Raw genomic sequence first — 27,239 nt, forward strand, 5'->3', positions numbered from 1 at the left:
TCTCAAATTTCCATGACACAGAAAAAAAGAGCATGGCCCAGGAGCAAGAGCACTCAGGGAGGGGGAAAGAGATGTAAGGTCTGGTTTCTTGTCCTCCATCTGCTGGTGGCCGTTGGTCAAGTCACCTAACCTCCCTGACATCACTTCCTCAGCCATTAAGTGATAGAGTTGGATGAATTGGTTAAATCAACATTTCCCAAATAGTGCTTTCTCATGGTTTTCGAGGGTCTTGCTACTCAAAGAATGGCCAACAGACCAACTGGCAGGGTCAGCATCATCCAGGAACTCTCAGAAATAAAAGAATCTGCGACTTTGGACTGGACTTACTGCATCATTTTAATTGAGTCATCTGTACTTTAATAGGATTGCAGTTTATCTACGTGCACATTAAACACTTTTAAACACTGTTCCTGCATCCAAAGCAGCCTGCTCATAGAATCACATGGATAACTTCATACAAACACAGCTTCCCTGGAACTCCCTCCAGAGTCTGACCCAACAGGTCTGTGGTAAAAGCCAGAAATCTGCATATCTCACTAATTCGCCAGGTAGGTCCTTGTCAATGAAGTGTAAGTTATATAAATAAATAAAATAATTGTCTTTACATTGTTTCTCTTTAAAATAGAAGGATCTCAAAGGGAAATCATGCCACTGGGCTTCCTGGTGTTTTTGCAGAAATTAGCTAACCATTTCATGTCCAGACACTCTAGTCAACACATGCCTCAGCTGAATGTCCTAGACGCCATGCAGGTAGTGCTCACTGTGGTTTTTGAAATTGTTAAATTCTTAATGGATCATTGGTTAAATGTTGGAAATGACAGTAGCTCTGTTGTTGAACTACAATAACTTAATGAATAATATAAAAATGACACAAATTTTGCAAAGTCCCCTCAAGACAACTGTCATCAGATTCATAAACTACATTAATTTATCAAAATCCTTATTTAGCACATTAAAATGTCTTTAGTACTTTAAAAACCAATCTTAAAAAAAACACAGTGACAATTATGTCCAATTTGGTTTTTCATTTATTGGAAATAAAAACTCTTCTCAGTGCAATGCGTTGTTTGCTAGGAAGTGCTTGCAAATAACCGCCAGAAATCTCTTATTTCAACAAAACATGAAAGTTATAAAAAATGTGTTTTTTCTTTTTGTGTATGTGTATGTGTTTTCTCCTACAAGTAAATCAAAAGAATTCCAAGCCGGGTTCTAAAGGCAGTTTTTTCCCCTCTACTTCTGATGTCATTAAACACAGTTAAATTCCAATTTGCATTTTAATGTATACTGGTCCCCAAGTCAGAAGCAATATTTAATGACAAATCAAGTCCCGACTTGCATAACTTTAAATAAATTCAAGAATCTGCCACTAGTGACATGTGAAGAAATTAAAAATATGTTGTAAATAGTATTAGTGATTATATTAATTACATAATATAGGCTTTATTGATATTGCATTTATAACTTGAAACTCCTATCTTTACCATGTTCATATAAACATATCATAAACAAGAATGACAAAATGAGTTTTGTTTAATCCCTGATGAGATTTATGAGATTATTAACCCAATGGTATCAGGTGACTCTAAAAAATGTCAGAGGTGAGAAAAAAGTGTTTTCCATTTCTAACACTCTTTGATCCTATCATACTTGGGAGAGCTAGAGAGCTACTACTGGCCTAGAATGGGTTTTTGGAATCCATATAGCCATAATCTGCAGAAAAAAATTGATTAAGGCACTAAAATTTTAATTCTGTTTTATTAGTTTCAGTAAGTATTTATACACCTACTGGTGATTGATGCTGGTGCTAGGGAGGATGAAATACGTCACAAAATAATAGCTAGTGATTGATAAGGGCTGACTCTGTGTCAGGTAGAGTTTTAAAACACTTACAGTTATCAATACGTCTAACTCTTCCACTAAGTCTACCAAGAGGCACACTTTTGCCACTGAAGACATTAAGACACAGAGAGATAAATAAATCATCCATCATCACAAAACTCAAGTCGTGGAACTAGAACTGGAAACTGACAAGACTTGAGTGCCTGCGTTCTTCACTACCCAGATAATGTGTGACACTGGAAACTGCAGGGGCAAGGGCACATGTCAGCCAGGAGAGGGGTGCACAGAACGCAAAGGGCACACACACTTGAAGGTTATGGGAAATGAGTAAATGTGGGTCCGAGCCATCCACTGCCAAGCTTTGTAAGCCAGGGGAAAACCTTGGAGGTTTCTAGCAGGCACGTGCCAATCAGGAATTAAGTGAGCAAGTATGGAGGTGAGAGAGACGAAGTACATAGATTAGGGAAATGCTACTGTTAGTAACGCATAGAATGTGTCATGTGGGCCCCAGAGAAGTAGAGGAAGACAAAAAGGGGGGGAAAGTGACATTGAGAAGAAGGGGTTTGATGGAACCCACGTTGAAATCCCCTTTGCTGTATCGCCTCTCCCGTCTTCACACAGAGCCCAGAGGGTAATCTGCTTCCCCCTGATGAGGGTCAAATCCCCCGGCTAGCCTGGATGAGACCATGCAGGGGATTCTGAGCTAGAGATGTGTTCAGGGAGAGTAAAATCAAACATAGTCCCTTCCTCAGCCGACCTGTGACTTTAAAGTCATGAAGTATTTGTTGGCTAACATTAACTAAATAAGTATAGGAAAAAGGTTACCTATGGCTCTTACGTCAAGAGTGCGGTAACAAGATGACCTCTTCTCCTTGGCTTCCTGGGGCCCAGTTGACGCTCAGGAGAGGGACCCCCAAATTGCCAGTTCCGTGAAGAGGAAATGCACATTTTGAGAGGAAGATTTCATTTCCCAAGAAGCATACATGTCTCTGCAAATAGCAATTCACTCCTATGCTTAATCCCTAAACCATCGACAACCACTATGAAGAATTCCCTGAGTCCTCAAATAAATCCCTCCTGTCCGATATTCTTCACGACACTCTCAAAAGGCAGCATTGGAATAAAACAACAAGAAACGTCTCTGCTCTCTGCCTCTCATTTTCTTTCTTGAGGGGCTTTTACACTCCTGAGCACACAAAGGAGGTTTTATGGGGACACATGGGGGTGGGTGAGATAAAGACACTCTAAAGGAGGAGAAAGAAAGTTTGTGTATTTCTCAGTAGGTTTGAGATAAAGAAAACACTGATGCTGAAACATGATAAAGAGATCTTGGACTCTCTTGAAAAGCAATTTTCATTCTTTCTTTTTTGTTTTGTTTTTTTGTTCCAAGTGTCTATTTTTTTAAGCCCTACTTGGGGCAAAGAAATGCAGTTTTAAAACCCATTTTCCTGTTTTAAGATTCAGGGGAAAGAGGTTTAACAGCAGGCTATAAAAATCCTTTACTCTTTAATGTCTTATTTTTGCAGATTTGCTGGGAATTACGATAAACAGTCATTGCTCAATTCTTCCCAGCAATGCCCCTTGAACGTCGCCATTGATGGTGAACAGCAGAATCCATTTGCATGGGTTTCTTTCTCCTGAGACCTGTTCTTTCCTGGCATTGTTGAGGCACCTGCACTCTGACAATCTCGGCAGCATTCTTAGCCAAAATGTTTTGCTGGTTATATTACACAGGAGATTATCAAACACTTACTGGACAACTTTACAGGAGTAATTTAGTAGAGGTAGAGACCATTCTGACAGTGTTCTACTATCTGCTAATGCATATTCTGCAGAAGCACCTGGCATGTCCAACCCCTCTTCAACCCTTTAAGTCTTGTCTGTGTTTCCCCAGGACAAGGGAGTCACCCAGTACTCACAAGCTATGCGCACAGAAGCCTTCCTGCTCTTGGAGGTCCCCAGGTGGCTCCAGGCCACACACTGGCACCAATAGTCTTCTGGCCCGTGGAAGTCCTCCACCTGCTGCCTGGTGACGTTGATAAACACCTCCCGGACCTTCAAGCCTGATGGGGAGACAGAGCAAATCCACTGAGGCTGCTGTATTTCTCAAATAGAACGTTAGGGCTAGCCAAACCTTCCCTTGTTAATTAAACCATCCTGTTTTTAATCAAGGAGCGGTTTTAATTACTCTGACAATAATATATTACTGCTAATTAAATCCCAACAGTTGAGTAGGCTGGAAAGAAGGAGTGTAAAATATCACCGACCAATGAGGCTCCAATACAATATAATAGTTTTCATAGTGTTTGTTTTTTTGTTTGTTTGCTTTTTTGTTTGTTTTTTTTTACCTTCCTTGGTTTAAAATCAAGTATGAGAAATGTAGCACCAAATTAGGTGCTGGGATTCTAGAAGCTAAAGGGGCCTCAACATGGCAACCCCAGTGACTGAGTTCCAGGTGGTTCTAAACACCCCACCCCTGAGTATGGCGGTGGGGACAGGGTCCCTCTAGCAGTGTGGCTTAGAGGAGAAAGGAGACAGGAAACATGCACAGGATGGGTCCCAGGAGGGACTAGCAAGTGTGAGGCAGACGAGTGGAACTACGCTAGTCTGCAGGCCCTGAGAGGAGGACTGAGGAAGGCCTTTGGACCCATGGCATGAGGAGATGAAAAAAAAGAGAGGGTTTTGTAGAAAGGGGCTAAAGGTACATTTGTAAAATGAGATAAAAGGAAGACCTTGACTTTTCAATATTGTTGCTGCTGTTATTATCATCATTATTATCATTATAATCATCACAAATACTTTGCATTCTCCTTCTAATGGTTAGAAAGTCTGCTAGGTGCTTCCTACTGGAGAGTGGGAGTTTCTTCCAAACGTCTGACCTAGGACTACAGCCTTTCTTTCTTGGGAAGGACAGTCACCTTGAATAGAATGCCAGGAATGAAAGGGCACACCCTTCACTAGCCAGGAGTTAAATCATCACAAGCAGGGGCGCAGCCTTCACAGTCCATATGCTTTGTCCATACAGCGAACACTTGCCGAGGCTGGGCCTTGTCAGGAGAGGCAGCCTGGGAGAGGAATGGCTGTGCCTGGTGAATTTCACTGAAGTGTCTAGCATCATGATAAGCCTTCAACCTATTCACTCACTCCATTTCTACAAAGCACCAGTGCAGCCGATATAACTATATCCCCACTCTGCAGAGGAGAGAACTATGACTGAGAGAGACGTAATCACGTGTCCAGTCACACTATCTGTAAACAGAAGACCTGGTCTGTATCTGTCTTACACCAAAACCAGCACTGTGTGCAGGTCCCTCTTAAAAATTCAATTCTGTCTCCCAATTTTAAGTGCATATACTTCAATATGGAAATAAGACTAACATATGGAACATTTAAAGAAAAATTAAGGGCATAACTATACTTTTTAACCCTTTTCAGTCCAACTTCGAGGCTGACTCAACAGACCAGGCGCTAGGAGCAGGTCCAACGTTGAGTAATAAGAACATTAAAAAGTTCAACATTCAATCCAGTCAATTAATTTGAACCAGACTGTTTGAATTCCAAAAATAACATTGGACCGCAAAGGGTTAAGTTCCAAAGGAATTCAGGGGATGGAATCATCAGTAGGATCTAAGTAAGCCAGGGACTCTCAGTGGAGGAGGTGGACCGTGATTATATATCTTGGGTGGGGTAGGATTTAAAGAACAAGAAGGGAGGTGTGAGATTAGTCAGGCTAGGGAAACATTCCTTCCCACCCAGTCAATAACGTGCTATTTTCAGTGTGTGCTGAGAGAGAGCATTATGGTCACATAAATTACCATGTGCAATTTCAGTTGTACTTTCTAAATTCATAGGAGGTACCACATATAGGACATCATGTTGAAGACAGTCAATAACTCACATTTCTACTGTTCGTGCAAAGTGTGCAAGTACACCTTTTCCCCCATCAGAGATGGAAGGGTCCTAAAAGCCTTCTCCTACATTGAATAAGAAAGAAGCCTTATAGGTGTTTTTATTGTTGTTGCTGTCCCCTCTCCCCAGCCCCAACTTTGCACTTAAAAGTAGTGTGAGTCGGAGGATAAGAAAAAGAACAAGGCCAAGTTGACCAGTGAAGAGGAAGGGAAAATGTCATGGAAACAGAGAATAAAAATGGCTCGCCAGGTTCTGACTGGTGTGGCTAAATGGTTAAAGCATCAGCCCCTGGACCGAAGGGTCTCAGATTTACATCAAGGTCAAGGGCAAGTACCTGGGTTGCAGGTTGATCCCTGGTGGAGCATGTGCATGAGGCAACCAATCTGTGTCTCTTTCATATCTATGTTTCTCTCTCTCTTTCTCTCCCTCTTCCTCTCCCTCTCCCCCCGGCTCCTCTTCCTCCCTCCCACTCTCTAAATATCAATGGAAACAACAACAAAGGCCTGTAAGGGAGAAAGGCTGAACAAACCAAAAGAAGGAAGTGGGCTGTAAAGAAGAGGGCTTGTTTTATATTTCTGTCTTTGATTTAAGGCAGATGGGGAGTATCTACTCTGAATTGTGCAAAGGGAGGAGAGAACTCCATAAGAGTCATAGAAACAATAAGATGACAGAGCTCCCCTGCCATAGCATGTGGAGACATATTAGGACAGAATACACGACCCCTGGGGGATCAGGGGTCTCACTGGAAGACTTTGGGAAGCCTGAAAAGCCAGGCATGCCTTCATGCTCATGGAGAACAAGTCTACGTCTTTACAAGAATATGTAAACCATTGGATTCCTCTATTTTGGAAATGAAGACAAACATCATCACAGAAATGGTTGAGAATTATAAGTTTATCCAGCAGTAAGTTTCCATATCCAAACCTCAACACTTGCTAGGAGTTAATCCAGGCAGGTGGTGTTCTAAGGGTACCTGGGATCGCTTTCAATGAGTGTGGTAAGACAACCAGAAACAGAAATGCCTGCCATAAACAAAGATTACTCCCACAAATCTCTGGGAACAGGAGGCACAGCACACCGTGCAGGGCCACACAGGAAAGCACAGGGCCCATCAGCAGGCGGAAGGGCAGGGGAAAATGTGGGCAAGAACCTTTTATGTCATCCCCATGGGAATGAATTGGAGAGGCATCGTAAAGTGATTTAGAATTGGCTAGTTTGAATTCCAGTGGGTTCTGGGACATAATGGCTGTCCTAGTTGTCTGGGACCTGGTCTTGGGTTAGGGCAGAGAAATATTATTGGTCCAGAGTGTAAGAGCTCAATAAAAGACGTGGTAGGGGGCAATAGACTCTGGATTGGTTGGTGTGCATGTGAAAGGCATGCTCACAGGCAAGGTGTTTGTTCTCTGGAGACATTAGCCAGCCCTTGGCAGGGCAGTCCCTTCAGAATCAGCTAAACCCCAAGATGCCAGGGCTCCATATACAGAAACCAGAAAAAATGGTTCTTACACATGGTAGACAGCTGTGCATCTGTCTTGGAAAGCATAAACAATAGACCACTGACCCCACCATGAAGGACATGTGTTCTGACCCTATTCTTGTAAGGAAGTTTACAACCCCTCACTCAGACTAACCAGGGTTGAGAGGAAAATGTTCACGTCACAGTTTCAACACTGAAATGGCTCAGTTATAGGTCCTTCTCTGAGCTTCCCAGTGATTGGAAAAACAAAAGCAATGTAGCATCGGGTGGTAGGCTTCTTTAAGAGGCCCAGTGACATTACCATCTCCTCTTCCCCCCAAAAGTAGTATGTCATCTCTCTGGATTAGGCCTTCTTCTTCTAACATAAGGTCATCAATCTTGTCTAACCATCCTGTCCATGAGAACCCTTCAAAAATCATGAATACTTTGTTATCTATTATAATTTTTATATCATAACAAGAAATAACTCTATTGAATAGCATAATTTTAAAGCTAACATATTCACTCTCAAATCTTTACTATAGCTCTAGTGATATCTCTCTATATATATATCTTATATATGTGTGCATATGTACATATATACTATATATAAAAATGTTACACACACACACACACACACACACACACAAACGAGAAGTAACACAGGAAATATCCACAGAAGCAGCTCTATTTAAGGGAACCTCAACACACCTGCCTGCCCTGACATTCACCAGTGGTGTTGCCAGAGAGCCATCTCCTTTTACATTTTCAGAATTGGAAGCTAACCTGCTCATAGGAAATGCTACAGGGGAGCAAAAATCCCAGGCCAACCGAAGATAGCATCCCACAACTAAGAGTAGCATTCTACCTGACAAGCTGTGTAACTCTAATAAGCACAGAAAAGCCCAACCCTTTAAATTATTGTGCAAATTAAAACCATCGGCCTTTGTTATGGAGTAGAGTCTTACAGAATTTAAAAATATGACTCTGAGACCGATATGCTAATAAGCTCACAATGCCGGTGGATGGTTTAGTTGTAGATAGACTAATGTTGGCAGCAGTTGAATAATTGCTCTGCATGTACTAAACATAACAAAGCAGCACAGAGCTTCATCATTTGTCAGCTTTATTTGTTTAAATGAGAAAAATGCTGACAGCATTTATTGCTGTAATCTCCTTACTTATCAGATAGAAAACACTAGTGACTCCTAGCAGGTCTAATCCTGTTGGGGGACTAACCGTTAGAGAATTTTCAAATTAATTGAAGGTATATGCTCCATTGTTCAAAGAAGAGAAATATAGAAGACAAGAGGAAAGAAACAGAAAGAGAAAAAAGAATAAAAATCATTTATTTCTGGTCAATTCTTAATAAAAGGGCTCTAGTCTCAGTGCCAAGTTGTTCTGTAGAAAAGAAAGAATTCCGGAATAGTATTTAACATTCAGCACCATGCCAATTGCAGCCCTGTGCCTACTAACAGCTGTCTCCATGCCTCTCATCTACTGCTCATTATCACGCCTCCACAAAGCCCATCAGCGGCATTCTGCCGTGGCTATAGCTGCCAACCATTGTTCAGATACACCTGGTGATGGGCACTTGGGGAGGACTTTAACCCAGTTCTCCAATGCTTACCATTCCTCACAGCTTTATGTTCTTGAACAGTTTGGATGTTCTCTGCAGTAGGATGCTTGGCACAATAAACCGACTAAGCAAAATCAAGAAGGGAAGTGAGAATTCCTCTCCAGCCTCTAAGATGTTTTTCATTTCTCAAGCTGCATGGAAGCAAAAAGGGACCAGCATTGTTTTCTCATCCAAGTCTCAGTTCCCGTTTCCCTGGGCCATTTTAGTCCAGTGGTTCACCCACACTGTGCCTGGTTGTTTCATAATTGAGAATTAACCAAGAAAATGATTCGGTAGCTTCCAAAGCTCAGAAACACTATTCTAAAACAACTCCCTGAATATATATAGGGCCTTGCTCAATTCTCTGGAAAGAAGAAAAGAATCGAACTCCCCGTGAAAAGCCACCGTCTTGTATGAAGAGCCTTTTATAATGTACCATCATCTCCCTAGGAAGCTCAGTCCCTCTGATGCTTGGCTTTGGCTCTGAGATAGGCCCTCCGTGCCCACTGCCTCCCAAGTTAGGAAAAAACAGGCCATTCAGCTGGAAGAGGTGAGTCCACTACTTATATATCTAAAAAATAAGTAAACGTTTTCACTTGTCTTTTACTAGTCCAGGTTAGAGCCTAAAAATATGCTTGAACAATGAGAAGCTTCCTCATATGTTGAATAACATATGGTTATGATCATTATTGATTATTATACTTTTGTATAATGATTATTTTACTTCAGTTAATACCATCACATGCATTATCTTATCCATCTTAGCACCATGCTATTTTTATTTCCACTTTCTATTATTATTTTTCCAAAGATGCCATACCAAAGGAAACAGATCAAAGACGTCGTATGTACAACATGCATTATTTAAAAAATGTACAACATACATTATTTAAAAAATGCACGTGCCTGCCACTGTTTTATGTACTGAGGATACTATGATAAGGTAGGCGATCAAGGTCTCCATCCGCAAGGAGGTTACAGGCTAGAATGAGAGACATTTCACTTTGCACAACAATGCAGTGTGATGACTACTGTGACAAGAGAAGAGCAGACCAAGACAAGATCACGCAAAAGCAGCTTCTAATTCTTCCTCAGCACTGGCAAACCTTTTGGGAATGGTTACCAGTCTACCAAGGAATCGAAGGCTCTGTCCTCACCCAATATTTAGCTTAGCATCAAGGGCAAGGCTCTGGTAAGGAAACATGAATCTGAAACATAGTTGAAGTTTCAAAATTATGAGATACAGGAGAGCAGTTTTTAGTGAATCATGCCTCCATTTCTTGGAGGAGGGGCTTATATGTCTCCAGGCCAGCATGCTACTGAAATAGGAAATTAAAGGTAGATAATTAGAAGGTAGAACCATACTTCATTTTACTGGCAGATGCTTAATTAGGGCTAAATGTGTTTTGCCACTTCATTCCAACAAGATTAAAATGTATTTTGATTAAAAAAAATAGTCCTCCTTTGAATGTGCACTATGCCTAACGAACACTCTTTAGTTTCCTGGGTAATAACCACTCCACATATTCCTCAGAAGCACCACAAGTTCAGTCTTAAGTACAGAAACTAAGAATCTACCCAAGCTCTCCAGTGTCTTCCACACTAGAGATTAGAATTAATCAGCACCAGGGTCTCTGGTAGAGGAAAGCAAATTACCTTGATTGTGTTGCTTGATAACACAGAGAAGGGAAACTTAAGAGGCAGAAGTGGGCATGGGAGGGTTATTTCGAGGACAGCACCCTGTGAATGACTCACTTAGACATCACACTCCTGACCTGGTGAGAAATACAGGTGTGATTTCCAACCCTGCTGTCCCAATCAATGACCTTCCATTCCTGAAGTCACTAAAATCAACCCCTGTTGGGAGATCATGGCCAGAGGTCAGGACATTTATCATACAACTTATATCGCCCACAGTGCTACCACTGGCTCTGAGAACAATGTAAAGATCAAATAGAAATGGAAAGAGTAAATCACAGGCAAGTAAAATGTTATTCTGGAAAAGACAATTGCTTACCTGTTAATAATAGGAGCCGATTTATCTTTCTGGAATTGTAAAAGTCCGTAATTTTGTATTTTTGAAGTATAATCACCAGACACTTGCCCCGTTTTTTAAAAATGGCAATTTTATATTTATCATTTTGAAGGCTAACCTTGACTGAGTACTTGCTACACATCTGACTTGCATTGTCATGTATATTAGTTTCTGTGACCCACACAATAGTTCTATGTGGCAGATATAATTATTACTGCTATTTAAACATGGGGAAAATGAGGTAAAAGGAAGCTAAGTAACATGTCTATCTAAAAAAATTTATAGATAGAGAGCCAGATTTCAAATATGGTACCATCTAACACTAACACCCATGCTGTTTTATTTTTTAAAGAATTTTTATTTATTTCAAAGAGAGAGGGAGAGACAGAAACATCAATGATGAGAGAGAATGGATTGGCCACCTCATGAATGCCCCACACTGAGGATCAAGCCTGCAACCCAGGCATGAGACCTGATCAAGAACTGACCTCCTGGTTCAAGGTCAATGTTCAACCACTAAGCCACGCTGGCCGGGCATCACCCATGATCTTAACCACTGGACTAGCCTCATTTTTTTAAGAACCTTATAAATCCCACTTCAAGTAATAGAAAAACACCTCTGAATGTTGCACGAACAGAAAAGAGTGAAAAAGTCCAAAGACACTGGTCTAAAATTCAGGGTTTAGAATAAAGCTCTGCTCAGTATCAGGAATTGTTATTAGATTACATAAAAATGGCTGGCTGCTTTCATATCTCTGCTAGGGATGGAGTGAGAGTAAATGATCTCCAGATTTTTTAAGAAAAGGTTGAATTAGACACAAGAGACAAGTAGTCCTTCATACTGTGTCACAGGTGTACGGGAGGAATTCATAATGTTTTCCTGAAAACCTTTGCAATTCTGTCAGCTCTCCCTGAGAAGGAGAGTGATGGGCAAAGTGCAATCTGGGGTGGGGTGGGAGAACATTTCTGTGAAAGTGAGTTTTAAACCCACAAGCTGTCAATGCAACACCTGAGAAACTGACTATTTCTGTGTTATGTGATCTGAAATATATGCTTCCCGAATGTACCTTGGTGATTTGTGAATCATTGAAGGCAACTTCAAATTAATGGTTTTTGGGAAGGTACTATATTTAAATTCCCATCACCAGGATAGCCAAGTTCTTAGATATAAACTTGAAAGATTTAATACATTTTCAGTTCTATCCTTCTCCCTTTTCTCAACACACTCCATTAACCCCGTATCCCCAGAGAGTGTCTCCAGTTGTTTAGAAAAGAAATCGCACACAATGAAATCCCTGAAATTATATACTTTAAGAAGAAAAATATTAGTTTCCTGGAGTTGAGACTTTGCCCGTAATACACGGGAGTACGCATTATTTCACTCATTAGAGTTCAGTATCTCCAAGGTAGAATAAGACAGGAGCCTTGGTGCACCATTAGGGAAACGCCTGTCTTTATTGCACATAAAGAAGTGGTTTCTCTTATTGATAACTCAAGCTTCCCACGGGCTACCTTATCTTGATGGCCAATGATGGGTTTTGCTGGTGGTGGTGGTGATTTTTTATGTGTATGTGTGTGTCTGCTGATTTGTTAGATTAAAGCTCGTCAGTTCTGTGTTACTGATCACGCCACCCTTTTCTCAGAGGCATGATTCCTGGGTTGGGATTACCTCTCAACTCCAGATGTTAGCAGAGGGAACCCACGAGGGAGAAGAGTTCCCATATTTCCAGACGAAATGAGGCAGAACAAATGAAAGGATCCCCTGCTTGGGCAGAGAACGGAATGTGTACATTACTAAGAAGTATGGCCATGGCTGTGCAAACACACTAACTCCTGTCAAATAAATTGAACTTTTTGCAGGAAAGAACTCGAGCCCTGGGTTTTTCCAAGCTAAATTGCATGAAAACACACAATCCTTTTTCTTCTTATTTGAACTGTTAGATGACGGGCCAAATTACCAGAAAGACCAAAGGCAGTTTGCAGCCTTTAGCAACTGAAAGAGCGTACTGCCTCCAATTTGGAAACACAAAAGATTCTGTGTCTTACTCCAAACACTCCCAGGTCCGATGCCTTTCCCATTAGGTCTGCAAAGAAAGAAACCTGTAAGTAAAAAGAATATGAAAATGATCTGGGATTTTAGAAATGGAGAACGCATTGGCCAAAGATATATAAGCAGTTATTTCCAACTTCTTAAAAGAATACAGATATGTTTCTACCTCTGGCCAAAGGGGGTTCCAGTCCTTGCTCTCTCAGCTCACTCACTGCTGCTGGACTGGCAGCAATTCTTTTACAGACCCAATCAAAAGTCATTCCGTTTGTAAGGGCAGTGAAGCCCTGAGCTCAAGCTCAGCATTGAAGAACCCAAGGGAAGTAATGCATCTATTTTTCAATACCTGAGGCCATTTTGCTTCCAACTTTAATTGCACTTACGTATTGGTTCTGGGTATAATATCTCCACTCATCTTGCTCCACTTTCCACTATTCTACTATTAATACAGAGCTTAGGAAACATAATTGCAGTGCGCAGCAGACAGCAGTTTTCATTAACTGCACAGATGAAAACTGTTTAGCGAGAGACCTTTCTTTCCTATTGATTCAATCAAAATGACTTGGAAGAAAAGGTTGTGCTTATTAAATTCTTCCCAAAAAAGGTAGCTGTTAAAATTTAAATTCTTTCTCAACAGCAATTAAAACATGGTATATAATCTCTTCAGATTTTGTCATTTATGACTTTTTGTTCTTTCCAGTTCCTTTGAAATTTGCAGCTTCTTATTGGTCGTTTTTTTTTTTTAAATATAGAAAATGGAGAGAGAAGGCTTTTACACGGAGACAGAAGATATAATCAACACTGCTACTTGCAAGGCACAGAGTTGCCTAGCAATACTGGGGGAATCAAAAGGGGGAAGCAATAACAAAACAGGATGTTGTGAAATTACAAGAGGGTACAGTGTCAAAGTGGCTCACAGCACTCATCCAGACGTCTTTAAAAGAGAACGGATATGGGATTTTCTAGCAGTGGTATAAAAAAATAGCTGATCATTTTTCAATGTTCTGCCTCTCTTTCATTTGGAGCAGTTTACCCAATGGGACTCTGCTATTTTGAGTTAAAAATCTAGGACAGACACATCTGAGGATAGAACAGACAGCCCCACTGAGCCACTGGTACTTATCCTTTCCAGTTGGACTAATTGAGTACATGGTACATACACCGTTCATACGCTACCATTGTTTTATAGGCTTTTGCTCCTGTGGTAACTGCTGTTCCCTTTGCTGCCCTCTCCCAAATTTCAGGGTCTTCCTTAGAAATTTTCATGCCCAGGTATCTGTCCCAACACCAGATCTATCATGATCCCAACCTTGGGCGCACAAAAGCAGAATCTTTCCTGACATCAAGATCCCACGTGCTGTCTTATTTTGCCTCGATTATGTCAAATCCATTGTGTGGTTTTTTTTGAAAGACCAACAAAAAAAAAATACTCAACTATACCTGGAATCCTGGAAATGTCTGTGTATCTTCGGTTGTCATAAACTTTTATCTAACAGTGCCAGCAACATGACACAGAATAAGAGACTGGCTCTTAAAGAGATGGCAAAAATGGTCAGGAATAAATTAATTCTAAGGGAATCACTATAGGATGATACACTCAGGAAATGAAAACACTGAAAAAATTATGATGGCAAATGATGAGGCATGTGCTGAAACCCATCCTTTTGTCAGGAAAGGGATTTGGCAATATTCTGACTGAGGAGAACATAGGAATCTGGGTGGAAAGGTGGCTTATAGTGTCAAGGAAGTACTAGTATATCTGAGGTGCAAACCGGGAGACACAGGTTCTAGAAAGGGTTATGTCATGAACTAGTTGTATTTCCTGGAACTTGAGACTTTTAATGCATAAAATAGGGTTGTTGGGTTATCACAAAGATACCTTCCAGTTCTCACATTTAGATTCCAGAATTCTAAACATGCTTTTGGTTAGCAGAACAACATCTGTAAAAGAGACACATTTTCTTTTTTCTTCCTTATACTAGTTCCACATTGGAATGAACAGGGAATTGTGATATGGTTTTAGGTATTTATACTGCAATCCCAAATTAGTTCAGAACTGTGTAATATTTAACACTGCATACACACACATTCACACACACACACACACACACACACACATACATATATGTAGCTTTTTGCCTTCCCTATTACTGATTCCTAAACAGAGACAGAGTATTACATGAAGATATTTTTGAAATAATTTCCTCCTTTTGCTTTGGAACACAGCACACACTCTGATTACTTCCTTGTCGACTGCTGACAATACTCTCCCAGGCACCTAAGAAGGTATGTCTCAAGATCCATTTCCTTTTCATATTACCTGTTCTCTCTTAACAACTTCTCCATCTCCATGGCTTCATTCTTTACTGATAATTACCAAGTTTACTTTTTATCTCTGAACTTTACCAAGTTCCAGATCTACAGCTCCTCATTATGTCCCATAAGTATTTCAAATCCAGCTTGCCCAAACAATGATCCCACATTTTCTCTTTGCTGTTGTAATTAATTACATTAATTGCATTACCCTGCTGCTCCTTTAGAGATTAATTTTTATTTCTCCATCTTCCTCAATCACTCATTAATCAGCTCTTAAGGCTGATACGTTACAGTGCTTCTCACACCAGATTATCTAGTCCTTATTTCTGTGGCCACTGCTCTAGAAACAGGCTCTACTTTCTCTCAACCAAATTACCCAAGTCTCCTAACTTCCCTGTTCTTTTTCCTCCTTAGACAAACACTTGTGCCAGACTCACCCTTTGAAGCAGAGCTCCAGACACTGTCAATATAATCAATCCCCATCACCAGCAAAATATCCACAAAAGTAAGTAAAGAACCCCTCACCCTGATATTTGAGGCCTTTCATGCCATTAATTGAACAAACTTCCAGCAATCAGCTGCTATTCTCTAACATCAATTTTATATTTTAACAAAACCAAACTTCTGGTTGAAAATATACCAAGCTTTCTTTTGTTTGCTGATGTTGAACTTAAGACCACTGAGACTCCTCTCTGTCCACTTAGCATACTATCAATTACACCTATAGGAATTTCATATTCATCAATGTCCCTTTCAAATGCTATTGCTTCCATTCCTGATAGTCCTAGTCAGATGTGTCTTTCTTTTTTCTTTTCCTCCATAACACTATCTACCTCTCTTAGACATTTAATTTGTACTGCACTTATGAGTATATTGATCTTACACTTACCAGTAGGTATAAAGCTCTAGAGATGAGTATTTGCATCTTACCCTTCTTTGAATACTTTGAAAAGCCTAACCTATTGTATTGGATAGCATTGGTATATAGTTGATAAATTAAACCGAAGTAAAACTTCCTAATTATACTTTGGCTTTCTGACTTATTTAAAATCTATTGAATTGGAATTAAAAAAAAATCAATAATTTAGGGTAATACCAGATTGTATTTAGAATTAGATTAAATTTTCAGGTAGTCTGAGGAGCCAAACTTCAAAAGCATATACTGTTTCTGTTATACATTAAAATATAAAAAGCTGTAATTTTTCTAAGTTTTGAGTCAAATGACCTTGCTCTGAGATCCAGGACAATCCCATAGTTTACTTAATCTCTTTGAGCTTCAGTTTCCTACTGAGGACAATGGCAAAGACAGTAAGATAATGTCTATCAAATGCGTAGATATGTCCTAGTACATTGTAAGTGCTTGATAAACATTAGGAGTATGATCATTATTCTCATCATCATCACTCATCAGCCCAAGTAACCAAACTAATAAAGAAAAAACGGTCCTAAAATTCTTTTACACTGGCGATCCCATTCAAGTTTGGCAACCTACTTTGGTCTTTGTCATTACACAGTAATCAAAAGAACGTAAAGAACACTCAGAAACCACCGACTGTGGAGAAGGAAGTATGCAAGAATAATATCTAGGAGGAAAGATGAAAGAAACTGAAATTATGCTGCTTAAAAAGGCATTTGTTTGGTGGAAGATGTGTCTTGAAAATATTTAAAATTCAAAAGTGAAAACAGGGACTGCCTAACTTCATTTCCAGTGAGAATATTAACTTCCATACAAAATGAGGTGTCAAAGTTATACAGAACAGGAAAAAGCAATGCCCCGTATCATACTGGAATAGATCAGCAGGGAGCTGTGGAGTCATTGAAAGACAGGCTTGCAACTTATTCAAGAAAGACAACGGTGCCGAAACCGGTTTGGCTCAGTGGATAGAGCGTCGGCTTGCGGACTGAAAGGTCCCAGGTTCGATTCCGGTCAAGGGCATGTACCTGGGTTGCGGGCACATCCCCAGTGGGAGATGTGCAGGAGGCAGCTGATCGATGTTCCTCTCTCATCGATGTTTCTAACTCTCTATCTCTCTCCCTTCCTCTCTGTAAAAAAATCAATAAAATATATTAAAAAAAAAGAAAGAAAGACAACGGTGAGTGACTTGCACAGTTTTCCCAGCCATATACAATGTGAGGATCTGAAGCGCTACCATCGATTCTTCTGATTGCTTCACAGTCTTACCTGAACTCTCATCCAGACTCTCCTCAGAGACATGCTCATTTTGATGGACCCACTCGCCGTTGCATTTGAAGAATATTTGCATGGCTGGCCTTGCTTTGCATCTCAGTGCAATGGGATTGCTCTTGATGATATAAGCATCGTCTGGCTCCTCTATGAAATGAGGCAGTGTCCCTGGAGCTGATGGGATGGAATCAGGGAGGACTTCCCCGTTGTCAGTTCCTGCGAAATTGAAGAGGACATTAGAACAGAGTCTACATAGGCAGAACATACATCAATCAGCACACAAAGCATAGCCCACACCAGTTCTAAGAGTCTTTGCTGAAAAACTTTGCATCCTATTAATGCAGCATGCTTATAAGCCCTGTGTACATAAGTTATCTTCCAGTGTTGCTGGACAAGTGAGAATAAGGAATAGGAGTCCCCCTCTTACTATAGCTTTAAATCCGCATGTCTTTGCTGAGAGAACTGAGATAAAGTTCACTGCAGTAAGAGGCTGGCTCTTAAGATTCAGTCTGCTTGCTTTTTTAACAGCAGAGTATTATTCCATTATGTAAATGTACCACAGCTTTTACCCTTTACGACCTGGAGAACATTATACGCAGTTGGAGAAAGACAAGTGCTATATGATTTCATTCATATGTGGAATTCAATGAATAAACTGAACTACCAACCAAAATAGAGACAGACTCATAGATAGAGAGCAGGCAGACAGATCTGGTTAGGGGAGGGAAGGCATTGAGGGATAGAGGGATTGAGCAAAAAAGAGAGAACTCATGGACATGGACAACAGTGTGGTGATGGTGGGAGTGGAGTGGAGGTGAAAGTGGGCATAGAGGGGATAATTGGTGATGAGAAAGAAAGAAATAAAAGAAAAGAAAAGAAAAGAAAAGAAAAGAAAAGAAAAGAAAAGAAAAGAAAAGAAAAGAAGAAATTAACTAAAAAAAAAAGATTCAGTCTGGTGAGTAGTTACCTCAAAGTGAACAATAAAATAATGATGAAAATAGATTTTGTTCTCCCACAATCAGTGTGAATAATGGTTATTTTGATGGAGGATGCTCAGTCATAAGACACATCTAGAAAATTCCAAATTGTCCACTTTTCTTGCCTGTGAAACTTTGGAGGTTGTCTGTTATCCTACCTTGGATAGGGTTTCTTCCAAATACTCACCAACTTAACTACACTTGCTAAAATGAATGCACACTGTTCTGCCTGTCATTGGCCATCAGTGTCTATCCCCAGAACTCCTTTCCTATTTACTATGAATCACACTAGCAAGCCTAAGAACTAAAATCACTAAAATAGCTATGCACTTTTAGCTGAGGACTTATAATTACACCTGTTCAAAAGAAAGACATAGATATGATTTTCCCCTAAATTGAGGGAACTGATGAGCAGAGTAAAGCAATATAAGGGGGAAAAGCAGGAGCCCAGATGTTGCTTCATTGCCTATTCATTACATTTAGTAAGGACCTAAGTCCAAGAAAACTACCTGAAAGTCAAGGGAAGAAAGTTATGACTACTGAGCAACATGAGATGAGCAAGGGGATGAGATCTGTGCCTTCCAATGAGAAAGAACAAAGAACGCAAGAGCAGGATTCCAATACCAACATCAACAAGGCCCTGGAAAGAGTCATTCCCACTCAAAGCAAACCTGTCTTAGGATGAAGCTGGGAAATATAACCTAGCAAAACCACTGGAAGAAGCATCCGGTTCATCAGAAGAGAACCTAGGAGACAGGGTCCACCTTGTGACCTACTCTGACTTTCTGTATGCTTCCGGGTGATTATGAACAAGCAGAACCTCTCATTCACTCTGATGTCAACACTGTAAATCATCCACCATCATCAATGTGATAAAACATGCTCTCTACCATAAACAAACACACACACACACAAAAACAATGTAAATCAGTAAGCATTGTCAAAGGCAAACATAATTCACAATATTAGGAGTACTGTCTTAAGAACTTTTTAGGGGGGCATTCTCAAATGTCAAAAGAAGGGGGGCTAAGACACAAGAGGCATGGCTGCCTATAGGTATATTTTTGTGCAAGAAAGAAAATAAAGGAACAGTTATAAAAAAGGTTCCTTGCCAATAGGCACACACAAGCACTATTTGTGCCACTACAATAAATTAAACATAAAAATAGTATGATTCTCCAAACGATTTTTTCCATAAAATACATCAACTTAAGGGGGGAAATAATAATTTAAGATGCTATAAGCTTTAAAATACATTTGTAATTGAAAAGTTTACTCATGTGTAAGTAATTGGAAGTACCAAAAAAATCACCATAAAGCAAATAATCTAAATAGTAAGAGAGCAAATAGTGTGTCATAAAAGTACAATAAAGTGATTCAAAAAATAAAATATGTCTATAATACATGGAATAAGATGGGTTTCAGGATAGAATCAGAGAGGGTTTTTAAAAAATGTTTTAAATTATATTTACAATGGACTTCATAAAATATATCATATATTAATTCATTTTGTTGCTGACTGTTCATGCCAATTTCCATCCTCAATAAATACCACATCCCCGCAGGCTTTTATAAATCAATGCATTAGAGAAAATGACAAAGGTATTAAAAGATTTTATATGGGCATCGAACAGCTCACACTCATCAGGGACTCCAGCTCTGTCCAAAGTAATTCATTGGTGCAGAAAATGGTCACTGATAAAGAATATGTACTGAACCCTATCGTAGCCTCAGAGGACAGCCACAGGAACGCATTTTGAATGATGCATTTTTGCTGAACTGGTAACAATGAATGGATGTCTAACACAACTACTGAAATAGGGGGGCAGGGATCATACAGAACAATCTCTAAACAAATAGTGAGACTACATTTACCCAGCAGAAATAACATGACAAATAAAGACACTAGATCATCAGATAAATCGAGTTTTAACCATCCAATTCACAAAAACACAGAGAGATCTGAAAGCAATTAGGTTGCCCTCCTGCTACTTTAATAAATGCCCTGTAGATAAAGTAACAAGTCAGCCTTCATCTGAAACAGAGCAGGAGAAGTCAGCAGGCTAGCTCAAGGACTTCCATTAAGAATCAATCAATCTTAATATTCAAAGAAGGAAACAATTTAAAGGCAGAATGCAATATTATATCTTTATTTTTGAAGCTATGTCAAAATCATATATAAGTAGGAAAAGGGCCAGGACCCATGCAAACAAGAAACAAAAAAAAAGAAAATAAATGTATTAAGGTGTCATTGGGAAGGTAAGAGATCACAAGTATATATTTGTATACGTCTTACCATTTATTTGCATCCTTCCAACAAAGAAATGACATAAATGAAAGTAGAAAGAAGTATGATAGAGTGTTGGGAGTGATGTTTCCCTGCACTGTTCCCTATCCCCTTACTTCTCCCCCAAGTTTCTGGGCTCAGGCTCCAGATCCTGCAATGCCCTGGCTTTCAGGTGGCTTCTCTGCAGCAAGAAGTCTGGAATCTTCCAGCAGGCTGTCCTTCCTTACCCAGGGGGCTGAGTCACCTTCCTCCCTCTAGTCCAGCGGTTCTCAACCTGTGGGTCGCGACCCCTTTGGGGGTCAAATGACCCTTGCACAGGGGTTGTCTAAGATCATCGGACAACACATATTTTCGATGGTCTTAGGAACCGAGACACCGCTCCTCTATCCGTCTCCAGGCGGGTCCGCCCACATGCAGATACGCCCACATACAAGTACCCGGCGTGATGACATCATGGCGCCAACCCCATCACATACACCCCATACAAATACAGGTGTATGTGACAGGGTTGGGGACATAATGTACTTATGTGGACCAGTCACACGTGTAGAGAGCAGCTACTGTGTAGAAAGCAGCTGCTGTGCTGAAAGCAACTACTCTGTTAAAAGCAGCTACTGTGTTGAAAGCAGCAGTACTGGAGGTAAAACAACACTTCATGAATTATAATTACTGGGTAAATGTAAAATCATGTACTGTAAAATCATCAACTACTGCAAAAAAAAAATATCTGTACCATGGGAACTTAATCTGGATGCTGAAAGGTCTTTTTATATTCAGCTGTGGGTGATGTGAATACTGCCCCCTTGTGATAGTAACAGGTATGTAAAAAAAAAAAAAACCATCAGCTATTTTAGAAGCAAAGCTGATGGACTCAAGAAAGCCAGACTTGACAGTGGTGGCAAGTACCACAAACAAAACATAGCAGCCGTTGAAGCTTCATATTTGGTGGCACTCAGAATCGCCAGAGCTATGAAACCTCACACCATTGCTGAGGATTTACTGTTGCCAGTGGCCAAAGACATTGTTGGAGTTATGATCGGAGACGAATTTGTTACAAAATTGAGTGCAACTTCCTTATCTAACGACACTGTCCACAAAAGAATAGATGACATGTCTGCTGATATTCTTGATCAGGTAATCCAGGAAATTAAATCTGCTCCACTTCCAATATTTAGTATCCAGTTTGATGAATCTACAGACATTGCGAACTGTTCAGTTACTGGTTTACGTGAGGTATATTAATGATGGCGACTTTAAAGATGAGTTTCATTTTTGCAAACCTCTTGAAACAACAACTATTGCACATGATGTATTTGACACAGTTGGTTTATTTCTGAAAGAGCATAAGATCTCTTGGGAAAAGGTTTGTGGTGTTTGCACAAATGGTGCCCCAGCTATGCTAAGATGGCGATCTAGATTTCAACGTCTGGTACTGAATGAGTCACCAAAAATCATTGGAACTCACTGTATGATTCATCGGCAAATATTAGCAATGAAGATGCTGCCACAAGAGTTACAAGAAGTAATGAAAAGCGTCATAAGTTGTGTCAATTTTGTAAAGGCGAGCACTTTAAATAGTCGACTGTTTTTGCAACTGTGCAACGAGTTGGATGCGCTGAACAATGTTCTGCTATTTCACTGAAGCGAGATGGTTGTCGAGAGAAAAAATTTTAAAACATGTTTTTGAGCTTCGTGATCAACTCAAAACGTTTTTTAATCAGAAAGCAAGACTGCAGTTTGAAGCACTTTTTGGCGATAAAAGTGAACTGCAGAAAATAGCTTACTTGGTTGACATCTTTGCCATCTTGCATGAGTTAAATTTAACACTGCAAGGACCAAATGCAATATGCCTCAATTTGTCTGAAAAGATCCAATCATTCCAAATGAAACTTCAGCTTTGGCAAAAAAAAAAAAAAAAAGGTTAAAAATAAAATTTACATGTTGCCTACCTCATCTGCTTTCTTTGAGGAACATGACATTGAACCAGACAAAAGGATTACAATGATAATTTCTGTGAAAGAACACTTGCACATGCTTGCAGACGAAATTTCATCGCAGTTTTGAAATTTACCTGACCCCCCACTTGCACTTGCCAGAAGCCCATTCACAGTCAAAGTTGAAGATGTTCCTGAGACAGCACAAGCGGAGTTCATTGAACTTATTAACAACGATGCAGCAAGAACTGATTTATCTACAATTTCAGTTACAAAATTCTGGATCAAGTGTTTGCAGTCATATCCTGTTCTGTCTGAGATTGAAAAAAATGTTCAATTTGGAACAATGAAAATGCATCCTGCATATCAGATATTTACATTACAATTCATAACAGTAGCAAAATGACAGCTATGAAGTAGCAATGAAAATAATTTTATGGTTGGGGGTCACCACAACATGAGGATCTGTATTAAAGGGTCGCGGCATTAGGAAGGTTGAGAACCACTGCTCTAGTCGATCATGCTCAGCCCCACCTAGTGGTTTAGAACGGAACTGTTTGGGAAATTCTCAGGGCAGTCACCTAGGAAAAGGGAAGGAAAGAAAGAAAGAAACTTAAGTGGAAACTTTTATGGGGCTTGGTTGCTGACAGATCCTGTTCTTTACAGGAGGAGTGGGGAGTGAGACATTAATAAATGGTTTGTGGAAAACTGCATGGAAACTTATTGGCTTCCAGGTACATTTACTTGTAATCTCATACAGTTGCCACTGCTTTATAATTCAGATAAAAGTTTTAAAGCTGGTGTGAAAAATGTTGGTGACTGGCCCAGCCCACTGCCTTCTCCCATATCACTTTTAGAGCAGAGACTGGAAAAGTCACAGATTCACTTTCATTTTGCAGGAAAGAACGGTTACCCAGCACTGATCTAGCAAATAAGTCATAAACAGAAGTTTCTGAGAAAGCTTTTATTTTCCTGACCCTTCTCTCTTTTGTTTCTGCCCTTAACTGGGAAAGATTATGAGGGGCACAGATGTACCAGCTCTGACAACACTGAGGGCCTGAACTAACACCAGCCACAAGGAATCTACCTCTTGATAATTTTATTTTTAAAATCTTCACCTGAGGATATGTTTTTATTGATTTTAGAGAGAGAGGAAGGGAGGGAGGGAGAAGGAGAGGGAAGAGAAGGAGGGCAGGAAGAGAGGCAGAAATCAATGTGAGAAACATTTGGTTGTTTGCCTCCCTTACGTGCCCTGACTTGGAATTGAACCTGCAACCTTTTGGTATATAGGATGATGTTCCAACCAACTGAACCACCTGACCAGGGCAGAACAATTTTGTTTTAAATCTCAATTTTTTAAGCTACTAATAGTCAGATTTTCTCTTGTTTATGCAGAAAACATAACTTATTGATACAACTACATCTTTCTTCTTAAACATAGCCTGAGCGCTAAACTTTACTTAATTAAAACACAATGCTCTCAGTGTAAAAGAAAGAATTTTGGTAAGCAAAAAAAAAAAAAAAAATTAAAAAAAAATGCGGAAACTCTGTTAGCAGATAGTAAAAATCAAAGCTGTCATTTATTGAGTGATTGCAGGTTATGGTAATAAGCCTTGTATATAGATTAAGCCATTTCAGCTTCACAGCAAGTCTGTGATGTGGGTACGGGAAATGTCCCATTGTGCATTGGAGGAAATGCTTCAATGATGTGTTTTATCTAAGATCATACAGCTAGTAAATGGGGACTGAGAATTTGAACACAAGTCCCTGACTCTAGCAATCTCACAATTCCATTTCAGTTTAGATGAATGGACTCTTAGAAGCCTGATACTGTAATTTAGTGCCTGGCCCATGGCAATAGCATGCAGTTCATAAAACCAAAAGATGATATAAAATGATGTACTATGTGTGTGGATAGTCATCTTAAAGATTGTTCAGTTATCCTGTCAGCTAGACTGCAATTCCAGGTCAGGATGGGTGTGTTACAGACACATGCAGAGAAGATGTTGAAAAATAAATATTTTTGAGAGAACAGCACAGCAAGAACTCAACTAATTATATTCAACTGACTAGGCATCCTCACTGAAGTCGGAAGCAAACAAAAAGTCAAAGAATAAATGTTGTTTGAGAATAAAATAATGAGAAGGATTTGTCTGTGTTTCATTTGGAAATAGTTTCATCTCCTTTTATGTGGAAATATTTAACTGCTAAAACGCCAATTAATATACAAGGAGTATAATAATAGCAAACCTCAGCAAGATGAAGGGACTGGGGCTGGGCACTGTCATTCCATTATGTTTAACCAAAAAACTCCCAATATGTGACCATTTGATCTGTTAAATCTGTAATGGGATTGGGAACCCTGGAAGCCACAGTCATTCCAAACTGGGATTTATAACACCCTGGAGAGCTGTGCTGGTACTCCATGGGGTAAGAGTATAGATAAAGTTGTTTCACCAGATTTTGAGAAATTCTAAATTATTCTTATACTTTTTTTCCAAGAGTACTTTGTAATATATTTCATTTTTTCTTTTCTATTTCCAAAGTATGCTTGCCTTCTCACTAGTACAAAATATTATTTGTTCCAAAGTTCTATTATAAACAAAGACTACATCTGGTGAAACAAAAGAACTTTAGAATCAAATAACCTACAGTCTGAGTTAACTCTGCAACCTTGAGTGAGTAACTTAATTCTGAGGTTCCATTTTCTCATTCATAAAAACGGGCAATTAAAATGTATTAGTCAGTGTTTTGTGATGTTAAAGTAAGATAATATATGTTCAAAATAGTATATGGTAAAATGTTACATAAATATAAAGTGTCATAGCTACCACCACCATCAGCATCACTGCCCGGATAAATAAGAATAAACAAAGAAAATAATTACAATTATGATCTCTATGATTTCCATTCCCAAAATTATTGTTCTAATATTTATATTTCAATTTTATGATTACTATTATTTTCATACCAGAGGCCTTATGAGATTAACTGTGGTTTATAATATTTCCTTACTATTTACTATCTAAATGTATGTTAGTAAAATTCTTTTAGGTCAAAACTCTTAAAACATGCTGTGAAGCATTTATTTATTCAATAAATGTGTAGTGAATGGGACACCATACACCGGGCACATGGTCATCCTAAAAAGCAGTGATTCCCAAAGTGGGTGCAACCGCCCCCTGGTGGGCCCTGCAGTGATGGGGGGGGGGTGATGGCCACAGGTGCATTTGGGGGCATATATCTGTTTAATTGCTATTAAAATTAAAAAAATAATAATTTCCAGGGAGCGCTAAGTAATATTTTTTCTGGAAAGGGGGCGGTAGGCCAAATGAGTTTAGGAACCACTGCTATAAAGCAATGTGATGATGATACACAATGGATTTCCCATTGGCCAGATCTGAAAACTACTGGCTTTGATAGGTAAGCAGTCAGGCAATTTCATAGTAGCATTCCAGAACACCTCTCACTGCAATATTTAGATGAAGCAAGGCACCTTAGGAATAGCTCTTTAAATTCTACTCAGTGTCTGTGAGCATATTGGCCCACAGCAATATATGCAAGTCAGAGTAGAAAGCCTTGCTAGGGAAACCAAGTTACATATCTAAGACAATGCAGTGGCACTGGGTTCTCTGCTTTTGTTTATGTAAATATGACATATGGTTACTTAATTAGATGGGGGATGCATTGTACCCATTTAATGCAGAACAACAGCCTGAATTTTACATACCAAATATTTAATGGAATTTATGAAACACAGACTGTTTCCCCAGGCCCCAATAAAAGTTTTCTTTTTTTAAACTCAGAAACTATTCTGCCTTCTTCCCAACCTCTAATAGAAATGAAAATGTTTTATATCATTGCATTTGCATAGTTCACCTCACCTGCGTAGATCTTATATATGGTGAGCCTAAGATATTATTCCATTGAGCAGATCTTAAATTCTGCAGAGTGAAAGATGGTAAACACTTACAACACAAAGAAATCTGAAGATCTATTCTTAGTTCCTCAAACGAGAAACTGCAGATTTCAGTAGAGCTTATAAAAGCACATTAACTATTCCCCAAATTACCACAATGTACCTTAATATATTCAATTCTTTTTATTTGACATATGTGTTCATGCCCACTAAGGTTAGGCAGTTTTAGGTACTCTGGATTCAAAGATCACTCAGACATAGTTAATTTCCTCAGGGAGCTCACGGAGTAAAATTAGAGACAAATAATTAAAGAACAAGGACAACGTCCAACCGTATACTGGAAGTTTACACAAAGTGGCACAACGGCACAGAAGAGAGGAGGCAGGAGGGGGGGGTGGAGGAGAGAGGGAGAAAGAGAAAGAGAAAGAGAGAGAGAGAGAGAGAGAGAGAGAGAGAGAGAGAGAGAGAGAGAGAGAGAGAACCAGATCCCAACTTTTCTTGGGAAGATTGAGGCTGGCATCTCAGGGAAGATTATATCCCAGCAGGGTTTGGATATGAGCTGAACAGGAGAACTAATGGGAGAGGGCACTCTAACCTAGGCCATGGCAGGTGCCCACATGTGCCATAGCATATGGAATAGAATTTAGGTAGAGCTAAATATACCTTCATTAGCGTAAAAGAGTTTAAGATTTGTACTAAACCACTGGCCCTAGTGAC

The 27,239-nt window shown here is 39.6% G+C and overlaps 1 protein-coding gene and 1 pseudogene across 1 annotated transcript in view; one reads left to right on the forward strand and one right to left on the reverse strand.

The window, feature by feature from the left end:
- Positions 1–17,736, reverse strand: part of UNC5D (unc-5 netrin receptor D) — a 228,518-nt gene extending 210,782 nt beyond the window's left edge. Inside the window, exons 1-3 of the mRNA XM_015565272.1 lie at positions 17,703–17,736; positions 17,403–17,621; positions 3,759–3,902 (exon numbers count right to left, since the gene is read on the reverse strand). Of these exons, the coding sequence (XP_015420758.1) occupies positions 3,759–3,902; positions 17,403–17,621; positions 17,703–17,736 (397 nt within the window). The remainder of the gene's footprint in view (positions 1–3,758; positions 3,903–17,402; positions 17,622–17,702) is intronic.
- Positions 17,737–17,750: 14 nt separating this feature from the next.
- LOC102760932 lies at positions 17,751–23,409 on the forward strand (annotated as a pseudogene).
- Positions 23,410–27,239: the final 3,830 nt, after the last annotated feature.

Source organism: Myotis davidii, unplaced genomic scaffold (assembly GCF_000327345.1).
Source record: "Myotis davidii unplaced genomic scaffold, ASM32734v1 scaffold93, whole genome shotgun sequence".
Taxonomy (NCBI): Eukaryota; Metazoa; Chordata; class Mammalia; order Chiroptera; family Vespertilionidae; genus Myotis; species Myotis davidii.